A 16,068-nucleotide genomic window follows, 5' to 3' on the forward strand; every position below is an offset into this window, starting at 1 on the left:
TGTTTATATTCACTTATTTTATTAGTGAAAAACATTGATAAAAAAACTAACAGAAACAATTTTTTTGGAGTCCGACTCCGCCAAACCTCGAGTTAATTTGGAAATTTGAAAAAATGGCGGCTTCCATGGCTGGACATCAAATTCTGGTAATAAAAAAAAAATCAACACGCAGCAGCGTTAAACAGATTCAAACGACATTTTGTTCAATATCTCTTACTTATTATGAACTCTTCTTTTCAGTCACAATTTCAAAATGTGAACTCTGTAAGACCTTTAAACCAGAGATGCATGGAATTGGAAAAACTGATAAAGAACACAAGTACTAAGGTATTTGTTAGATAAAATAGTGAGCATCTTTCTCAGTAAATTGACAGTAATCCTTTAATATGTAAATTATGTGCCACTTTAATGATGCTTTCGTTCGAGCGAGCAAAGTCAAATGTTAAAAGCATTCGAATTTTAGATCGGAAGTAGTCTGAAATATCTGACGTTTTTCTGTCTTTTTTAACGATTTTAATATTTACTTGCCAGGAAAACGTCAGAACCGGCGCCATTACGAAAACTGGAAATTTCGCCGCATCCAACTGGAGGCGGCACTCTCGGCCCGATTTTAAATACTTGCGAATTGTATCAAATATTTAACTCACAACTTAACAATAAAAAAATGACTTTACTAATCACTCATATCGCTCAAAATGAAATATGACTCCGTATTTTGATAATAGAAGCACACAATTACAGTCAACCGTATTTTCGCTGTCTTTTGAGATAACGAGTCAAGTGACTCAAATCTCGCCGGACAGTTCGATAAAAATGTGTTGAACAGACGGTTTGTAGAGTAAACAAACCCATTAAAGCGATATGAGTGAGTAGTAAAGTCATATTTTTATTGTTAAGTTGTGAGTTAAATATTTGATACGATTCGCAAGTATTTAAAATTGGGCCGAGAATGCCGCCTCCAGTTGGAGGCGGCGAAATTTCCAGTTTTCGTAATGTCGCCGGTTCTGACATTTTCCTGGCAAGTAAATATCAAGATCGTTTAAAAAGCCAGAAAAACGTCAGATATTTCGGACTAGATCGGAAGGTGCAGGTGTCAGAAAAAATATTTTATCAGAACCAGTTATATCTCTTGATTTGAATTTCTACATTGTCCCAAGTTTATGCTTCCCCACCTTTTAGTTTGATATTTCAATCATATATACCTTTGTACCCAAACTATGTTTACCCACTAAAATGAAAAAAAATGCAGATTTTCTGTTTTGAAACGCCCCTCGACTGGGTGTATTATATACAAAACCCATAAAAACATTAAAATGTTTGGGGATTTTGCATTGCAAGCGACATGAAAAGTACCCAGTGATAGCATTGAAAAATTGTGCAAGGTGTCCTCAGTTCTTCTGAATGGATAAAAGACGTAAACTTGTCCTTTTAAAAATCTCCGAAAGGTATTTGTTTTCGTTCAGGTAAATTTCTCTGCATAAAAATAGATGAAGTGTCAATGAATAAACTTGGATTTTTACCCTTGTATTTGATTTCGATTGTTTTTCTTTGACATGCAAGTGTATTTATTTTGTTAAAATTCATCTAAAGTGAGGGAAATCGTAAGCTTGGACAGACTTAAAGCTATATACAGTTAAACTTCTTTATCTTGAATGAGATGGGACTGTTTAAAAACTGCAAGATATCCTAGTATTCGAGAAAAAACTGGTAAAATTACCTAAAAATAAGTGACAGGGACTCACAAATCACCTCGATATATTCAATGTATTAGAGATATCAGTGTTCAAAATATCAAAGCTCAACTGTGTGGTAATGCTCTTCAGGGTTCATGAATAATTTTAAATTAGTTTTGTTTTAATATTTTCAATCTGTTAAAATATTGAAATATTTCACAATGTGTGTGTGTGGTTTTTTTTTTTAAAGGAGCTGAAAAATGTCTTGCCCTGCATGTTAGAGAGCATATTTGGCTATGGTCAAGGACCAGGATGGGGATTGGACTCGATAAGCAGGGCGTCCACCCCACAGGACTTTGACAGTGTTAGAAGATTGCTGGCTCCAGAAGGGCCTGTGCTGTCTCTAGTATACTCATTGATGGCGGACTCATTGTATGAATTCCCTATCAACAGCATTCCAGTAAGTATAGTCATTCAGAAGAGAAATTCAATTTTTATCTATTTTATAAATTTAATGTGAGGATTCATTAGCAAACATACATGGGCTTATTAATGGTTATTTAGAATATAAGGTGTGAGTTCAAATATGAACAATTGAATATCTAGTTACTTTAAGCATTTTTGAAAGAGTATACACATTGAATCTGAATTTTATCTTAATGTTTCTCTGATGGCACATAATACACAAGTTACATGTATCATCATGCAACAGTTTTGTAAAAGGTGCAAATCTTTTTCAAACTCAAAACAGATTTTTTTTTCTCTCAGGTTTTTAACGGCTTTTATTAACAGATTTATCTCTAACATTACAGTCTCCTACACAGCATTTGATTGAAGATGGAGGATTGCCTATATTCTATGCCAACAAACTTCAGTATCATACTTTTGGTCGACCAATCATTGTTCTAAGTATCCTTTCTGCAATAAATGGTGTGCATGCTTTTGTTAATTTTTTGCATGAGATAAAAGATGAAAGAAAAATTGTGTGTGGTTTAAAACATTATAAATGAAACTTTAACCTTCTTATATGTACTTCTAAAATGACTAATAAAAAGACTCCATACTCAAAGATCTTCACAACCTTTATCTCCGTAGAGACTCCATACTTGATCTATCAGGTCATGGTCAGAGGGAAATGACTCATGAAGTACAAGGTCATACATCAAGTTCAAGGTGAAATTGATCATTATCGCCAGGGGTGTGCAATTACAAAATCTGGCCACTAGCCCAGGGGCTAGTGGGAGTACCAAAGTTTCTAGCCCAAGATTCAAAGTTACTAGCCAGACTATCTCGGACATGTCGACATTTCATTTTACAAAAAAAAACCTGTATGATACTAGTTAGTATATAATTATTAATATACGAAATATTTATTACTTGCATGTTTTCTGTGGTAGACTAGTTCAAAAATATTCAACTTAATTGGTTTGGGTACCGTTTATATAATAAAAACCAAACATAACATTGTGAATGTGAACAGACTCTATAAAATCACTGCAACTATCTATGTGTGCATGCATTTTATCCTGTTTAATTTCCATTTACAAAATAGTACAACTATGCAATTAATTACGTAATGGTAAATTTTAATTAAAAATAATGGAAAATGCACAAATAATAATATGCAAAATATGAATTTGTTTTTAATTCACCAAGCAGGTCACTTTAAAATGTGTTTATGAGAATAGTTAGTGCAGAAATTTATAATATCTCTGTAATGCATCTCTCTCTCTCTCTCTCTCTCTGTAAAAAAAAATATATTTAAAAAAGCCAATGAATACATATTGCAGAAAAAGAAATCATTTTACAGTGATGTCACTTGAAACAGCTGCACAGGTAACTACGGAAGCTATGTGCAGTGAGGCGTGACTATCTCGTCTAGCCACTGGTCAGGTCAACACTGTCGGTAAAACTTCAAAGTGTGAAACTTACAGCAGAGTGTTTTTTCTCAGAAGAATGTAGCACGATAAAAAAATGCTTAAGAAATTTTTAGGCTATCATGACTTAAAAGGAGCAGATATTATGCCTCTGTGATAACAATGACGATACACTTTTCCTACTAGGACACTGCAAATTTACCGGCATATTTTGCCAACTCTGGTTATGATTTACTAGCCCGACGGGCTACCACAGTTAATGTTTTTGCTAGCCCGACCCCTAAAATCGGTAGCCCCGGGCGTCGGGCGATGGTAATTGCACACCCCTGATCGCAATACAAATAACTGTGTACATGTACTAGCTGTACTTTTGGGCCACTTGTTTACTTCTTCGTTGCCCTTGACTATATATCAGATGCCTATGAGCTGTATATGTTTCACCTAGCCTACCACTTAGTCAACACCAGGGCTCAGAGTAGCAACTATAACTGGAGCAACATCACTGACACCCTTTACCCTGTTCTTGTTGATGATTACTTGAACTACTTCTTACCACTGAACAAGGACAGTCTACCTAAGATGCCCACAGTCCAAGCACCTGTTCGGAGTCCAGTGGTGCACTCTCCAGTAGCTGGGTATGAAATATTTTACAAAATCTACTTGTCTTTGATCATGATTTAGTTTGACACATTCTGAAAGAGGTGATTGATTTTTCTCCTTTATTGTTTAAAAAATTATTAAAACAGGTCAATTTTAAATGGAAAATTCATTTAATATATAGAGTAGACTTTTCACTCAGATTTAATTGTTTGTACAATTTTCCCTGCAGAAAGTCCTTCAACATGCCTACATCCCCACCCTCCCCTCAGCGACCCAGCCTCCTCAAGTCCAGCTTTGTCTCTGCCCAGAAGCAGCACGCCCAGACTGCAGTCATCAGCCAAGGGGACACAACTGAGATTTATCGCTCAGATACACTGATACAAGTAATTACCAGTGATCCATATTTATGAAAATGAAAGCATTTTTATAAAACATTATCTGTAGTAGTGTAGGTCTTATGTCATTTTAAACTTGCATATTTTGTTTTGTCACATTTTGCCAAAAAATGAATGAATGTTTGACTACCTCAGTCATTTAAACTCAACTTGGTTAAGATTAATACATCCAGATTCAACAATTTTATTATTAATTTAAAAAAAAAGGCATCAAAACAAGACTTGAGTCCTGTTATTGTTTTTACTCCTAACAGGTTTTTTAAGGATTTAAAGAAGCAATATAACTGTTATACCCAAAAGCTTAAAGTATCAGTAAATCAGACATCATATTTATCTTTGTTAGTCAACATATTAAATTGGACATCAATACATATACACTTGTAGATATATTTGAAGTTTTGATGATCACATGTTTTATGCAATCTTTGATCCTATTACCTCCTGTTCATTGTATTTTTTTGTACAGCACATTTTAAGATAAAAACACAGTACATGCACAATATACAATATTCAGCATTAGAATGAAAACAAACCATTCTGTGTTATTTATTGTTATTATTTATTATTTAATACTGATTATAATTCGTTGAATGTTGACTCTTTAGTAGTACTGTAAGTCGTTTTAATTCCATGGTGTTAAAATTAAAATTTTATGATTGCTAATAAAGTACCTTTTGGGGCGATTTTAATTTCACACTGCTAGAAAATCAATCGGAATATAAGCATTGAAACGTTTTTTGAAAACGAATGATAGTATTCATGATGGGTTTAATTTCATAGGAAAATGATTAATTGCGAACATAATGAAATTGAAACCATCGTGACTATTTGCCAATCTACAGTATATGTATTCTGTTTGAAAAACCCTTAGATTTACTCTGTAGGTGTTTGCTGAGTTTTGGCTGAACCAGAATCCCATCAGCCTGGACAGACCGTCCTTCTCCCACACTGCCTCTGTGAGTTCTCTTTTTAATTATTTTGTTTCAATGTTTATACAGTAAAACACCGTCAAACGAACACACCGGTATAATGAATTGATGCTTACAGCAAAGTGATTTTCATTCCCTGTGACTTTATTACATGTTGTAAAATTGACGGATATAACGAATTACACTTATAACAAAGAAAAGCCGTCCGTCCTTGGCACTTTGTCTTAAGCATGTTTTACTGTGTAATAGAGAATTGGGTAGGATTTCTTCACAAGATATGCATTTAGGGTGAAAAAATTACATGTACATTAAAAAAAATCAGGAATTATAAACAATACTGTGCTGTATTTTTATCTGATAAGCCCCTGTATATCGGGAGTCCACATGGAGGACTATACTGGTTTGTGAGTACATTTGTACTTTGGTTCCTGTGTATCAATGTAGTCATGTGAGTGTTGGAAGCCTGCCTGCATAAGCTTGGTATATACATGTACTCATAAAATTGCATGAATTAAGAGAGTGTTAAATGAAAGGTTAGCAGGAAAAATGATTTTGCAGAAATTGGTTGTTCAATTTTAGTGGATTTTCAGATAGTTGATGCAGTTTATTTGTTTGTAATGGTGTTTATGCAAATTTGCCAGCATTGTTGTATTTTATTTACAGTCTTGAAATAATAAATCAATAATTGCAAAAGCATAACTAAAAACAGCATGCAAAATTTTAGTTAATTTTTTATGCATTTATTTTTGGCAATTAGAATTTTTCAATCATAAATGCTCACAGTTTTCCTTATTTACATCAGTCATCTTTAATGTTGTGTGTTAAATGTCTTATTAAATTTTTTGCCAAGGTGAGTTTTAAATTATTTTATGAACATTGTACATCTAACCACACAAAGTACCGCAGACAAATAGCTACTGTCAGTACATGTACTACCAGTATACAATATATTGGTACCAATATGAATTTTGTAGGAGAATTTTATGCCAAGTACAAATCATGTTCGGCTAGTGAGGCTCTTGGTGAAACACATTCACAACTTTGTCAACACTGCAAAACCAGAGGTGATCTCTTCTCCCTACCAAAGCCACATCACTTCAACCCTGGATGAGTTCAAAAAGTAAGTTTCATTAGTACTCAACTCTGAACTCATCTTAAATTTAGATCAGAAGTATGTGTCTAATTCCTAATCATTCTCTATCTCACACATAATGAACATTTTATTAAAGATAAAGTATGAAGAAAGCAATGAGTATATTTGTCCATGTATTTATTCATCTGTTTTTGAAGAACTTTGATCAAAGTAATATCAGGGGAGATAATACAAATTTAATAAGACTGAAAGGGCTTTTAATTAAGGTCTTCCGTTTCCAACGGAAGACCTTATTGTTATTGCTTTGTTTCTTTTTCCCTTTTTTTTTTTTTTTTTCTTACGCTTTTTTGTACAAGCGATTTTTTGAAAACGACTTGACCGATTTTCGTGAAAATTTCAGATCTTGTAGATATTGATAAAAACCTTATATATAATTTTTTATTTTAATGACGTCATTTCCGTTCGGGAGATATTGACGTTTTAGTGATTTTTAGAGGGTCATTTTGTCCTGCTATCTCCTCCTAAACGAAAAAAGATATTGAATTTAAATTTTCAGGGATTGTAGACAAAAGATTGTAGATGTGTTTAAAGGCATTTGTGGTTGTCTGGCTTCAAAGGCGTCGAAGCTCGCCTGGACCCGAAAATCGAGTTTAAAAAAATGACGTAATTTTTAATGGTTTTCGTTCTTTATCTCCTTTCCTGAAAATATTTTACCATAACATATAGAGCAAATAAAATTTATATTTACAGGATCTTCCGTTTGATAACAAGAAAAAGGGGCTGGTCCCTTAAATAAGGGGCTAAAAGGGCTCTAAAGTCTTTCTCCCATAGCACTTTACTGAGAAATATTTTGTAATATGTTTAAGAAGCAAAAATGTTCATCTTTTACTAATAAAACTATACATTATAAATTTATATTATGCGTTACGTAATTAGGGGTTTTTAGGGGCCAAAAATCCAAAACTTCGATCGAATATATCTCAAAAAGGACAAATATTTTGAAAAGCAATATAGAATAAAAGATGCTTAGAATGATGTTTTAAACAATATTCAATCATAAAATTTTCGTTATCTGGCCCCAATAAGGAGATTAGGGGTCGGCCCCTTAAATATCATATCCCAGATAGCTCAAAAACGGCAAAGAATTTCTAAACACTTGTTGAACAAAATATGTTTAATATCAAAAGAACTTTCGTATGATGCCAAGAAAAAGGGGCTGGCCCTTCAATTTAGGGGCCAAAAGGGCTCTAAAGTCTGTCTTCCATAGCACTTTACTGAGAAATATTTTATCATATGTTTAAGAAGCAAAAATGTTCATCTTTTACTAATTAAACTATACATTATAAATTTTTATTATGCATTACGTAATTAGGGGTTTTAAGGGGCCAAAAGTCCAAAACTTCGATCGAATATATCTCAAAAAGGACAAATATTTAGAAAAGCAATATAGAATAAAAGATGTTTAGAATGATGTTTTAAACAATATTCAATCATAAAATTTTCGTTATCTGGCCCCAATAAGGAGAATAGGGGTCGGCCCCTAGAACGTCATATCCCAGATAGTTCAAAAACGGCAAAGAATTTCTAAACACTTGTTGAACAAAATATGTTTAATATCAAAAGAACTTTCGTATGATGCCAAGAAAAGGGGCTGACCCTTCAATTTAGGGACCAAAAGGGCTCTAAAGTCTTTCTTCCATAGCACTTTACTGAAAAATGTTTTGTTATATGTTTAGGAAGCAAAAATGTTCATCTCACATTTATTTTACAACATATTATAATTATTTTATCATGTGTTCCGTATTAAGGGGTTTTAATGGGTTTTAAGGGACCAGAAGTACCAAACTTTGATAACATACCTCAAACAGAACAAATATTTTAAAAAACATTATTTTGAAAATCAATATAGAATAAAATGCTGAGAATGATGTTCCTAATAAAATTCAACCATTTTTTTGTTGCCCCAATAAGGAGATAAAGGGTCAAATATCAAAGTCAAGGTCATATTACCTTCAAAAAATCGCACGGAAGACCTCCTCGTTGCTCGCAACGAGATCGTGTCTAGTTTTATTTATTGTTTATGTAAAATTTTTGATCCCTCTACATTTGAACAAAATCAGTGTTAGTGTGTATTTTATTAACCGGGTTTTCCAACAGAAAAATCCGGTTATTAAAATGGTGAAAATGGCGGGCGGGTGGGCGGGCGGCTGCCAAAAGGGTACCCTCATTGTACGAATAACTCCTCCTACAGTTTTCAAGATAGGAAGTTGTTCTTTTGCAGATCAATTGTACCTATATCAGAGGTGTGCATATTGCTAGGATTTTGATTTCTGATTATTAATGAAAAAAATACTAGCTTTTGAACTTAGTCATTTTTTGGCAAAATATTGCATATAGGGTACCCTCATTGTACGGATAACTCCTCCTACAGTTTTCAAGATAGGAAAATGTTCTTTTGCAGATCAATTGTACATATATTAGAGGTGTGCATATTGCTAGGATTTAGATTTCCGATAATTTATGAAAAAAATACCAGCTTTTGAACTTAGTCATTTTTTGGCAAAATATTGCATATAGGGTACCCTCATTGTACGGATAACTCCTCCTACAGTTTTCAAGATAGGAAAATGTTCTTTTGCAGATCAATTGTACATATATCAGAGGTGTGCATATTGCTAGGATTTAGATTTCCGATAATTTATGAAAAAAATACCAGCTTTTGAACTTAGTCATTTTTTGGCAAAATATTGCATATAGGGTACCCTCATTGTACGGATAACTCCTCCTACAGTTTTCAAGATAGGAAAATGTTCTTTTGCAGATCAATTGTACATATATCAGAGGTGTGCATATTGCTAGGATTTAGATTTCTGATTATTTATGAAAAAAATACCAGCTTTTGAACTTAATCATTTTTTGGCAAAATATTGCATATAGGGTACCCTCATTGTACGGATAACTCCTCCTACAGTTTTCAAGATAGGAAGTTGTGCTTTTGCAGATCAATTGTACTTATATCAGAGGTGTGCATATTGCTAGGATTTTGATTTCTGATTATTTATGAAAAAAATACTAACTTTTGAACTTAGTCATTTTTGGCAAAATATTGCATATAGGGTACCCTCATTGTACGGATAACTCCTCCTACAGTTTTCAAGATAGGAAGTTGTTCTTTTGCAGATCAATTGTACATATATCAGAGGTGTGCATATTGCTAGGTTTTAGATTTCCGATAATTTTTTTGCAAAATATAGCATATAGGGTACCCTTTCACCTTATCCATTTCACTGGATACGGGTTGACATGGATTGTGGATACAGTTCACATAAAAGAAAACCCTGTTTGCTGTCACATTGACAGCTTTTCACTTGTTTATGGCATGTTTTTCAATCAATATGAAGGTCTCTGATCCCACATGTGATACAGAAGAAGCTGTACACCTTTCTCCGCCATGGATTTGATAGATGGCCACTGGACTGCTCCTTCCGATTGGTGAGTTTAGGAGGACATTTTTTGCAGTATATGAAATAACATATTTAATAAGGTGGTATGGATCACCGGTCAATATTAATTTGGATAAAAGTACATTATAATAAAGATACTGATTTAGTGTCATCGCTTTAGAATTTTTAAAATTTGCAATAGTTGACTAAAAAAAATAGGTTTTTAAATTATTTGAAAGGTAAAAATTATAATGATTCAAACTCATGACTTACAAATTACCGCTAACCTATTGCCCTACGCAGTTATTTCGATACAAAGTACATCACAACATTGAGGTGTCCCATACCACCTTAAAACAAACTGGTTTAAGGAAATTACATGTACATCTCCTTGAACTTGTAAAAAACTTGCTATCTACAAAAAATTAGCCCCCACAAATTTTAATAATTCCAAAGTAATATACAGTTACTAGTTTCCTTTACCCATGATTCAGCTGCTGGAAACCTGGCTGACCTACATACAACCATGGCGGTACATTTACAGCAAGTCTCAGTCAGGACGAAGAGACAGTGATGGAGGGGACACTAAAACGGTGGAGGAGAAATGGTCAGTAAGATGACAGCTAGTGGCAATAGGTGACCACTAGTCATCTACAGAATGTACATCAAATAGAAAATAGAAGATCTTGTTAAGGTTTTGAATTATTGAAGAGGGTCCGAAAATGGAAATACTATTTTAGATTCTAATGAACATTTCTTTTTAGTACAATACATTTACATCTATTGATATTTTCTCTCAGAAATCTGATTGTGTTCATGCAGCCTCCGACTAAACTGAATCATGACTTAACCATTTTTAATCGATTTTTACATCAACAATGTACATGCAATGTATGTCATGCATTCCTTTAACTTTTTATGACTGCCTTCAAATGCATATTTAGTATTGTTGGAATTTATTTTTTGACAAGGTTTTCTTAAATTACCTATAATGAATAATGTTAACATTGTCCAATGGTGTTTTGATTTAAACTTTAACAATGCAGGTTTCCGTTCGTGGAGGATAACCTTCTGTTTTACACAGTGTTGTACCAGGAGTTTACACAGAGAGTGTTCCGGATGGACCTCACCACCCAGTTTAATGCATGCATGCTCTACAGGGCCAACAAGGTACAAATCTCTCTCATCACATCTATTTGTTTAAAGAACATTCACAATATTCAACATCAATTGATACTATGATTTGTTGACATGGAGAATAATTATTCAGTAATAATTTAATTCTGGTTGTAACGCGCTTTCTTATTGGCTAAAAAAATTGTTTTATATTGTATAAAGAATGTTGCCTACGTCATAGTAAGACTAACGTCAAAAATGTATCAATACGCCTGACGTTACGTTTGAATTTTGTACAATTTTATGTCATTTTAAAAATCATTTGATCGTTTTTATCTACAATCAAGAGTAGAAAATTAAATTATAAGCAATGAATTCAATATTTATTAATTTTATACGATATAAAATGGTTTGAAACAGTTTACACTTTTTTATAAACCGCTTTGCGGTTTATAAAGCGTAAACTGCCCCAAACCATTTCATATCGTATAAAACAAATAAATATTGAATTCATTCCTTAACTAATGACACCAAAGTAAAGTTAAGTGAAACATGCTGGACCTATGTTTTTATTCTGTCTCATATTTTGTAGGTGTATAGTCTTCCAAACCTGTCAAACATGGTATTCAGAGGTACATGTACTTTTATTCTAAAATTTGTTGTAGTTGTTACTTCTATATAGATAAAATATATTTTAATCACTTAATTTCTTACAATTTAGAGTAGGTAGTTACCGGTAATATTATTGTCTGTTATTGATTAAACAGTTTAATGAATGTCAGTTCCTTCAATGTTAAGATATCAGATCTATTATTATTGGTAAGAAAGAAAATGATAGGAAATTAGACAGCTCTTCTGTTTGATTTGTAGCTGAGAGGGATATGTGCAATGCAATCCAGATGGGACGGTCAGGTGGTCATGACTTGGGAGGTAGCTACATCTCCCCCGAGGCCAGTCTGTCCCTCCACACACAGATATCGGAGCTGGAAAAACCAGGCTTCCAGTACTGTAGGATGTACAGCGAGGACATGATTCAGATGGTCAGTGAGAAGCTTTGTGGTGCATATATGATTGTATTTAGTTTGGTAATTTAAGCTAATAATACATAATTTACTGTCAGAATGAATGATGTTTTCTGTATTAGAGATATCATATGTATGGTATTTTGTAAAACATTGACTAGTGTACTCGTGTGTATACTATGAAATTTGTTAAGGGACTTGGACACGATTTGACATAAATTTTTCAAATTTTATTTTTCTATTTCCAATGTTTATACTGATAAATATAGAAGTTTATAGTGCTATGTCAAAATTTGAAAGTCAAATATCAATTTATAAGCAAGATACAGAGTTCATAATTCTTTGTTTTGTAAACAAAGCTCGAATATTGTCATTTTTACATGTGTCTTGTATCGGTGTAAGTTTCAATCAAATGTATCTTTCTTTTGTTGATAATAGTTTTTATGAAGATAGTGAATTAGTTTAAATTGTTTTTTGCATGTCATTTTGTCTAAGAAATGGTAATTTTCTACCTTACATTTTTTGTAAACAACTATAAGACTCGAGCTTTGTTTACATAACAACCTATTCTTACCTCTGTATCTCGCTTGTAACTTGACTTTAACATTCAATATTTTGGTCAATCATTTAAAATGCACCAGTTAACCATTTTATACATAAAAAATTAAAATAAAATTTTGATCTTAAATCGTGTCCAAGTCCCTTTAAATTGATATATTTTCAAATGGCATATGCATCAAGAAATTTTTATGTGGCCGTTTTATTATTCAGTTCTTATTTTTTTTTAGATGAAAGCAATTATACGACATATTGAGATAGCTAAACAGACCCTTTCAGCCCAAGAAGAGTCTCTGAAAAGATCCAGGAAATCAGGAGTGACGGCCATATTTGATCTGTCCTCTTGGTTTCAGGATGACAGTAACATGGGGGACTTGTCACCTTCTGAAGTTAAAAAACTTCACTCCTACTTGGATACAGCAGCTGCCAACATATGCTACATATTTGAAGTAAGCTACAAAAATGGAAGTAGTATAACAAAAAACACAAAATCATTAAATTTTGGTTGTTATGAATAGACAAAAGTTGTTAAAATATTTTTGCCATATAGGAACCATCATAAATTTTTCACATTCAGTTTTCTATTTATTCACTAATCTGTTTTAAGGAGTCTCGGGGGAGAATGTTTCAAACATACGATTTCCTTTAATTTTTTTACAGTGAAATGCCAACTTATGAGAAAACTATGTGCAAAATATAAAGTAAATTGACCGGATAGTTTATCTGTTTGCCGCAATCAAATTTTGGTCGTATGTATAATTCATCGCCGACATTCTATATAGGATTACATGTATATAGGAAAATGAGGGTTTTCATTTTCAATTTCATATTAAAAAAATTACAAACATACGATTTTCTTTTAATTTTCAGCGATGAAAGGTTAACGTATAAGTAAACATTTTGCCAAATTAAAACGAAATTGAATGGATGGTTTTTATGCTATCCGCCCACATAGTTTGATCCTATAAATGTGCCGTGCCAGCCATTTTACATAATATAGAAATGTATAAAAAAAAAAAGGATGTTTACTAATCAAATTCAATTTTTTTTTAATAGAAGAAAAATACCTTTCCACTCACACAGAACGTAGAAGGATCGCGTATATGTTTTTATTTTGCAAATTATAGTTTTGATTTTAATTATTGACGCTGCAATAGAAAGTGCACGACGTTTATTTTTGTCAATTGTTACGTCAGAGTATCAACTGACGTCATCGTAAGACGTTGATTCCGACGACAATAACATCGATTTTGAAGAAGCGGCGAGATGATTAAAATACTTCTGACATTATTCTAACGATTCTTTTCACTAAATATAATTTTTTGATAAGTCATTTTTTTAACATAAAAACGTTACATGATAATCTGTATATTTGAACATTTTACTTTACATTTGCGATTTATGATAGTAATGCGCAATACCCTGCGCAGAGGTCCCAAAATTTTAAACCCGCTACGGACCTTAAAATGTAAGTTTTTGTTTATTCATAGATTGAGTCTCCATCATTTGTGTCGAGAAACGTGTCCTCTGTGACTGCATTAGAGCAGACGTCGTTTTTAGAGAACTCTTTTGTGTCGGATACGATCCCCGACTGTTTGGAGACTGATGGAGGCTTCACATTGACTCCTCTTGGCAGACACCAGGTAGATTCAATTCCATATAAAAGCCTTTCAGTTGATTCACATGTTTCAAATACAGTCCTCAAATCTTCACTTTATTTAGCTGATGACAAGCAAAGTTCTGGTGTGTAGATTTTTTTAAGTAATAAAGAGAAGTGTTTAAAAATATTCTTGACTTGAACTTTAAGAGTAAAGAATAAAAAAAAATATGATTGTGAAGTCTTAGTTCCCTATTCCTGTTTCATATTATAGACAATATCCTCAGTCTGAGTGTAAATAAGTTTTTATTAACCACCTTTATACTTTGTATATTTAGTTGATGAATAAGATGAGAAAGTTTGATGTCCTGTATCAAGGTGACCCAGATTTACAACCAATTAGAAGTTTTGAAAATGGCACACTAGTCCGACTTTTACATCATTTCTGTAACTTTGTCAATACACAGGTAGGTGAGAGTAATTTTATCAAAATTACCATACAAGGGACCTAGTATTAATATCCAAATCACGTATTCATAAGTTTCATAAATATGTGTTGATAAGCAAGCTTTTCTTTTAGCTCATATTCATTAAGCTAGTTCAAAATTTTCTTGTTCTCTTGGTATTTATGACTGAATTAATTTTATACATCTGGAACGATGCTTTTTTTTTTAATGTTAAATTTACATAATTATTAGAACTATAGTATTTCTCTAAAGATGTTGGGTGGTCAACAAATTAACCATGATCATATATTTAGATCTGATTTTAAAGCTATTAACTTTTATTTACTCAAGAAAAAATCCAAATATTCAAGCTTATAAATTTGGACAGTTTCTTGCACATGTATTTTAATACAGAGCTCTTCTTCTCAGTGAAACCGATATACCCTAAAAATGGCCACAACCTACCAGCCCTCTTAAATCTACAATTAACAACAGCACATATTGTTTATTTACAAGTTAAATAGAAATGATGGAAATAATATTGTTATATTCTACATAAACAGTATGGTCCAGCTATTCAGAACCTCTGTGATAGGAATGATCTGATTGGACGAATGGCTCAGGTGTATTTTGCTCCTCCTCTTCCAAAGAGCAGCAAGCTGAGTTCTCCAATGTCTTTTGCACAGAGACAAACACTACAGAGACCAAGACTAAGCCTACGCATCCTGGCCAGTTACCGGACTCTTGTGTACCTGGGACTTTTCTACCTGGTTCTGATCCTGTGGTGGGGGGTGGGGCCGGTGGGATTTGTTTTTTGTGTGATTGGACTAGTTTTGTTGTACGGATTTCTGTCAGCCATGACTCACAGATCCAGTGTCAAAATGAGTTAAGATGGAAGATGACTGTTCCAAGGCATTTAAATAAATGAGTTTAATAAAGAATGAAATGATTATGAAATGTTTTGCAGTTAAACTGCAATTATAGTTTATTTATTTATGATATCATCAACACAAATGTAACTGTCTATATTTGATAAAAATTGATGGTCAAGAACAATATTTTTGAGAAATTAAATTTTCACCTCAGCAGGTGTATATCATGTCATTTTTTCTGCAATTATCGTTACCTTTACTTAAGTAAAACCTGCATGAATCATCAAAGAAAGCATTTTGTTTAAAACATCATTCTTAAAACAAATCCATTAATTAATTAATCGTAATGAGTAAGTATAAGTAACAAAATTATTGTTAATGTACATCAGTACCTTAGGTTAAAGAAACTGCCAAAGTCTGACATTATCACGATTATTGAGCACCTAC

The 16,068-nt window shown here is 32.9% G+C and overlaps 1 protein-coding gene across 2 annotated transcripts; it reads left to right on the forward strand.

The window, feature by feature from the left end:
* Positions 1 to 11: 11 nt before the first annotated feature.
* LOC105324916 (sphingomyelin phosphodiesterase 4) lies at positions 12 to 15,835 on the forward strand. Of its 2 annotated transcripts, XM_034480732.2 has the most exons (18): positions 12 to 146; positions 241 to 327; positions 1,924 to 2,133; positions 2,486 to 2,582; positions 3,966 to 4,185; positions 4,380 to 4,533; positions 5,430 to 5,501; positions 5,837 to 5,878; positions 6,449 to 6,594; positions 9,969 to 10,059; positions 10,505 to 10,617; positions 11,057 to 11,180; positions 11,719 to 11,758; positions 11,997 to 12,166; positions 12,937 to 13,155; positions 14,197 to 14,349; positions 14,642 to 14,770; positions 15,313 to 15,835. In XM_034480732.2, the coding sequence occupies exons 1-18, from the start codon at positions 114 to 116 to the stop codon at positions 15,637 to 15,639; spliced, it is 2,427 nt and encodes an 808-aa protein (XP_034336623.2). In that variant the 5' UTR covers positions 12 to 113; the 3' UTR covers positions 15,640 to 15,835. The 2 variants fall into 2 exon arrangements, with proteins under 2 accessions (XP_034336623.2, XP_034336624.2); XM_034480733.2 differs by lacking the exon at positions 5,837 to 5,878 and having other exon boundaries at positions 14 to 146.
* The last annotated feature ends 233 nt before the right edge of the window (positions 15,836 to 16,068 follow it).

Source organism: Magallana gigas, chromosome 3 (genome assembly GCF_963853765.1).
Source record: "Magallana gigas chromosome 3, xbMagGiga1.1, whole genome shotgun sequence".
NCBI lineage: Eukaryota > Metazoa > Mollusca > Bivalvia > Ostreida > Ostreidae > Magallana > Magallana gigas.